Here is a 6,481-nt window from a genome sequence, read left to right as displayed (position 1 = left end):
TGAATATGGTGTGGGGTCTTTTCAAACTTCTTTTCGATGTAAGTCTTGTTGTTCTTGCAAAAATGTTGAACTTCAAGACTACGAAAGTTCTTTTTAGTTTCAAAAATGCTTTTGACCACTACAAATCATGGCAAGCATTCTGTATATTTTTCTTTGTAACCTGTGATGAGCTTATTCTTCAATATACGAGACATTGCATAAACCATGAAAAAATTCCATCTCCTGAAGAGCTTTTTTTTCAATTCATCACGGATACCCCCAATCCTAATTTCATTTTATGAAAGATATTGTATTCACATATTGCCTTTTCCTTTTCTGTTTATTCGGACTGGAACAAGGCGGAATAACTCATCTGTAATGGTAAATGTAGAATAAAATTTGCTATTTTATTCTATAGTCTGAACATGACTCATTATCAAGAAATTAAAGCCAAAAACCTTCGTATAAGAGCATTAGCTTCAGAAGACATAAAACAATTTTTAACTTCTTTAACATCTTTTCCTTTTTTCGGCAGCTGTAGAATGAATGAAAATAATATTTATGTTAACTGCATAAACCATTGTGCTATTACATTTTTACATAAGTTTAAATATTGTGCAATAAAATTTTACATTTTATAAGTCTCCCGCGTGGCGCAGTGGTAATAGTGTCTGCCTTAGAGTCGCAGAGTAAGGAGCTGATCCTTACGTCGCGGGTTCAAATCCACTGCGGAACGTGGAGACCGGTCCTTCGGATGAGACCGTTTAAACCTAGGTCCCGTGAAGCAGCAGGTGGTGGCACGAGAAAGATCCCTCACTGCTCAATGGCTCTGAGTGCCGAGTATATATATAAATTTGCAGCCCTCCAACAGCAAGTGGTGGCGTCTCCATATGAGCGAAAAATTCTTGAGAGGGACGTTAAACAACAAACAACATTTTATAAAGATTTACCTTTATCGTGCTTTGCAACAGTTTTAGTGCTTTAATTTCAGACCCAAATAAAAGAGGTAACATGTACTGTTACACAAACATAGATGTATCTGTATACATCCTGGTCATCAATGTTAATTGAATCTATCGTTTTGTCTAGGAAAGGACAAAAACTTATCCCAGTTTTCACTTTTCCAAATGAGGGTTCAGATTTTCATGAAATCGAACGAAAGTGTAGACATGGTCCTCAGTGGCATTTCTGAAATCGGAAGGTTGGGGTCAGTTGATACAGCTTCAATTCTGCTGCAAACGTGGCATCGAGAGAGATTGAATACTGCCAAAAAAGACATCATTCTTTCGTTCTAAAGGAAGTTGTAGCTCTTGAAGAAGCACGTGCTATTTTAGAAGGTATCTATTTACAGATTTTTCTTTTCATTTAGACTCACAATATAGGATAGTTACCTGCTTGAAGATTCCAGGTCGTCGATTTCAAAGAGTTTGTGATGTATTCCATTTTTACAGGCCCTTTTCTTCTCCCAAGGCACACTTGACCCTTTTTGGGGTTTTTTTCTCCGGAAGTGGACTCTTTTTAGCTTGATGACTAAATACATAAAAAAAATCACCCCCACAAAAGAGTATCATACACAAGTGTAGTAATTTTTACTTACATGTACATAAAAATTTCATCCGACGTCTTATTATTGTCATTTTAGGAGGCGAGGTCGATTCTTGAGAATCAGCAGCAGAATATTAAAATGTTCTCATATAGTTAAATAGTCTGTGTTTGTTATTTTCTGTTTTTAACTTCCTATAACAAAAACGGCTAGCTATATCTTGATCTCAGTATATAGTACAATATAATATACCTATGTAGATTCCAAATAAATAAAAACTAGCATTCGAGATCTCAATAACTTTAAGGTATTAGGGGTGTAATGGTCAGTAATTCAGATATTGCCAAACACATCAGAACTAAGGTGAAGTACATTTAATAATTCATTTCAGCAAGTCTGGTAAAATTTTAACCACAAAAAAAGTTTTTACAACATTTTATATGACACTACCCTTTACGGCTTCATTTCCACTAATGAACAGATGGGTACCACAAGTATCTTTTATATTTAGTTGGAATAATCAATCTTATTATAAGTTTTTTTTCCTGATATGATATTCTAAAATAAAATTAAATTCATTTGCATCCTCATTTTAATTAAGTAAGGAAATGCTAACATCAAATGAGTCAATACTCGTTCACAAAGACAACATTTTGACATGGAAAATACTGACTAATTTCATTCCTAAAAAAAAAATGAGTGCAGAACCAAAAAAGTTTTATTGCTTTCAAAGTACATGGATATATGATTATAATAAAAGAAAAAAAATTAATTCCATCCACACATTTCTGAAATATCATTTGCCAATCTAGGGTACCCCCCTATTGAAAAAAAAATCAATTTCTGCACTAAAATCGGTTTATCATCCCATATAAGAATAATGATACTTCATGTTAACAATAATTATTTATTAAAACACTTTTACTGAATAAATATTTTAAAAAATTTAATCATTTGACCTTGATATATGACCTTGACCTTTGAAATCCTTAAATATTTGTAATTCAACTAATGTCGACTATGACTAAAAAGGAATCTATATTTGAGCATGTTTACATTACATATTAGTCCCTTGTCTGATCATTGAAAACATCACCTGACCTCAGAAGAAAATTAATTTCACTCGCTAGAGATTACAGTATAATATTATGTGTGATATATCAAATACGAAATACAACATTCTTTTTTTTTTTTTTGCTTTGATGTACAATTGGTACACAACAAGACACACATAATTACATGAATTTTACTTGTCAAAAAATTCAGATAATTTAGGAATAACAGTGTCCAATGTTTTCCTATAAGAAGTAACCCGAGCTTGGCCATGACTGTTTTTGCTAATAAAAATATTTTGAAGTCATCCTCACCCTCCCTCATGTGAATTTTTCGAAGATTTGCAAGACACAAACCAGACCCTGCAACATTTTCTGCTGTTGTCATCTTCATCACACCAGCTGCAATTAATGGATTTAATGATCCAATGTTTTTGGTTTTCTCTCTGTTAAATGCCAACTGATTTTTCACTGCTTCAGGTGAAAACGAAAAGTCTTTGAAATATTTATCTGTTACTTTCTCATGCTTCATGAGCCAGCCTAGTGATCTTACATCCTCAAGGGCATTGTGTGCATCATATGTTGCAGCTAGTAGGTTTCTGACAAGATTTTCTTGTTTGTATGAACTTTGTACAGGAAAAATCTTTTTCAACAAAGGTAGACCGTCAACAAAGCCTATCACAACATCACATAACTCTGATACACGATCCACAGATGCAAGTGCTGTAATGAAGACAGGGAAATCGAAATTTTTGCCATTGTGAGCAATCAAGATGACTTTCTTGTAGAATTTTAGCCAATCTAGAAATTTCGACACAGCCGAGTCAATAGTTTCAGTCTCTACCTCCTTCCCATTTACCATTAATACATTGGATGAAGACAAGGTGATTCCACTAATTCTCTGGGCTTCCTGTGACTGTGGAATCTTAGGAAGGACATAGCAGTTTAACTCCCTCTGTGATTTGGGGGGTCATGTGAGATGCCGCAATCTGTGTAATATGTGGGATCCTTCCTCCACGAACTGCAAAAACAATTTCAAATTTAAATAATATTTACAATGATTATACAAATAGCAACATGTTTATACAATAAATATTTTATTATTCGATAATTTTATTTCTAGTATTGGTTACTTACTTAGATCAGTTGTCTCCAGATCAAAGGTAACATATGCAATTCTGTCTTGAGGAGACCTGGGAATAGGTTTAAAATATCCCTTGGATACAGGACTAGGAATTTGTTCAATATCAACATTATCCTCATGTCGAACACCTAAATAAATAAAGTGTAACAATAATATAAAAAATGCAAATAAATAACAATCTGTCTCTTCATATGAAAAAGTAATATTTAAAAAAATGAATTTCCATGAAGATAATTTTATAAACATGGAAAAACTAAATCTTTACATATGCCCTCAACATTTTCAATGTTCATAATAGCATAAAAATACTACAACTCATAACTGACCAGATTGGTAAGAAACTCCCTCCAAAGCTTCCATAGCTCCTTTTGTCACTGCCTCTCCTGCTTTAGCATAATTCTCCTCCTTTTCTGGGATGGCAGCTTTGCTTTCTCCTGTATGTAGTGTCGGTGCTTCAGCTGCTTCTCCGCATAGGCTTCTGTGTATCTTCCTGGTGATACTCCAGCTTCTGCATGTGCCTATTAAATTCATTCATGTAATCGATGAAACAGACTAGTTTACAACTGAACTGTTTAGCACAAAACAAAGAATTTTCAATATGAAAAAGGGGGAAAAAACTGATTTTATTAAGATAGCAAATTGGATATGCATGTGCTTTTCAAGGTAGAAAAATTAATTTTCATCTTTAAAATTTTTTTCTTAAATAAACATAAACTCACTGTAATAAACTGAACTACTAAGAGTTTTCTTGGAATGGACTGTAATGTAAAAAAAAAAAACATCAGGCAACTCAAACCAACTGCAACCTGAAAGTTCAGAAAGTAAAAAAAAGAAATAAGAACACAAAAACTTTTAACAAGAAACAAAACAAAAAATCCAAATGAATGAAAAATACCTGGGAAATATACTTTCGACCCTCGTTGATAAAAGCTGATGTGGCCATCACTCGGAAATCCAAAGACATAATGCAAGGACTTTGGAGCACGTAAACTTACTTCTCGATTGGCATGCTCACGTTGTTGACTGGATCCTAAATCACAGTACTGATCCACATTTAAAATAACTGGTGCAAACAGTTTCTCAGGTTTTGTGCGCAAATCAGCATCCTTCAAAGCTGTTTGTATGGAAGGCTGCGATGTGGATACACTTCCTTAGGATTGCGTTTATACCCACAGAAGTGTGGGTTACAGTGAGAATGATACCAAATTGATGAGGGATTAGTGCTTTTAAATTCTCTTCCATACCATCTCTGTTTCCTTGATTTTTTGCAAAGATGTACTAAAAACATTTTTGAATGTGCATAATCACTGACCTACCAAGTTCTTTTTCTTGCAAGGAAAACATGCTTTTACCAATGTTTTTGACAATATGATTTCTGTCAAATCTTTTTTTCATGGAAATGTTCAAATCACTCTGAAGTCTTGCAATTAAAGTATTGTCACCATCACCTTCTAAAAATATTCAACCGGTGTACCACTTTCATTAAGCTCTTTTACCCCTTGAACTCCACCTGTACTCTCCATCATACGTGCACTTCCTTGATTTTTTTTTTACACATCTGTGAGGCCGAACAGGTACGTTTGGACGATGTCTGGACCACCATTTGCAAGTTCCACATGCTCGATGTTTAACAATTGCTTTGACTACCTTTTTCCCGTAGCAAGATTTGCCCATGAAAAACGTGTGAGCTACAATGTGAAAAGGATTAATTGTTTTATAAATCTTTTAAAAATGACCAAAAAATAAAGGATAAAATATCAGTACTTTTAATTTTTAGAATATTCCTTTTTTATTTATTTTCATTATATTTAAGAAATACGTTATTTTTATTACATGTAAGACTATCAAATCCACGCTTATGCCAGGCTGTATCAACTGCCAGAGACGTGCCACTTCTTAGCTTGTGCGACAAGGAAAGGTTGATGCAATATTTCTTTTCACATACTGGTTCTTCACTTGTCGACTACCTGTTTTTTTCAATGCCTTGTAGACTTTCTGCTGATTTAATGGTGTGCTGTAATTTTTTTTCCAAACATTTGCAAAATAAAGCTAATGGGAAACTATAAATATTGAATTGAAAGAATAAGTTTTTTCTCATACTTATATATATAAACTAAGTACACAAAATTCAATAACAATATCATGGTATGAGAAAAATTATTATAAAATTCGGATATCTCTGACAAAATTGATGAACAATACAACAATTAATTTATTGTTGCACTACACTGTTAAATTTATATTTAGTTATTTACCAAGCAAGAGATGCAGCAGTGGACTGAAATTTGAATAAAGAACTATCTCTCTGTTCAATTCACTATTGGCAATCTGGTCCTGGTTATCTGTGTTGGATGCATCAGGCTCATGAGGAAATGAGGCAATTCTTGAACTACAACATTATTTATCACATTTCAGATTTCAACAGCATTATTTAGCATGAATAAAAAGCACAATGCAGTATGTGCAAATGTCAATGATTAATGGGAAACACTAATCTTACATAAAAACAATGTTCGAAAATGACAAATTTGTAAAAATTATTTTGTTTACAAGTTCTTTGAAACAATCTAGACATATATAAATTAGCATCAAACAAATAAAAGCTCTGAATCAACAAACCGTAAGGATGGTGATGCATCAGGCATGAGCCCAACGCCCAAGTCATTGATGACTTCTCCCATCTGCCTGGTAGCTTTGGCCATTTCTTCATGTGAAACATCCCTTTAAACATTAATACATTCTAACTGTAGCACACCACTCACA

The 6,481-nt window shown here is 33.5% G+C and overlaps 1 protein-coding gene across 1 annotated transcript; it reads right to left on the bottom strand.

Moving 5' to 3' along the window:
* Positions 1-2,889: 2,889 nt before the first annotated feature.
* LOC133193285 (uncharacterized) lies at positions 2,890-3,436 on the bottom strand (the record flags this gene model as incomplete). The annotated part of the gene is made up of 1 exon (XM_061329242.1): positions 2,890-3,436. A coding segment is annotated over exon 1 (547 nt), but the record flags the coding sequence as incomplete, so codon positions are not given.
* Between the last annotated feature and the right edge of the window lie 3,045 nt (positions 3,437-6,481).

This window comes from Saccostrea echinata, unplaced genomic scaffold (genome assembly GCF_033153115.1).
Source record: "Saccostrea echinata isolate AGI-Se365-2 ecotype Australia unplaced genomic scaffold, CSIRO_AGI_Sech_v1 ptg000027l, whole genome shotgun sequence".
Taxonomy (NCBI): Eukaryota; Metazoa; Mollusca; class Bivalvia; order Ostreida; family Ostreidae; genus Saccostrea; species Saccostrea echinata.
The sequence above is the reverse complement of the archived record's forward strand: the minus strand, read 5'-3'. Positions and strand labels throughout refer to the sequence as shown.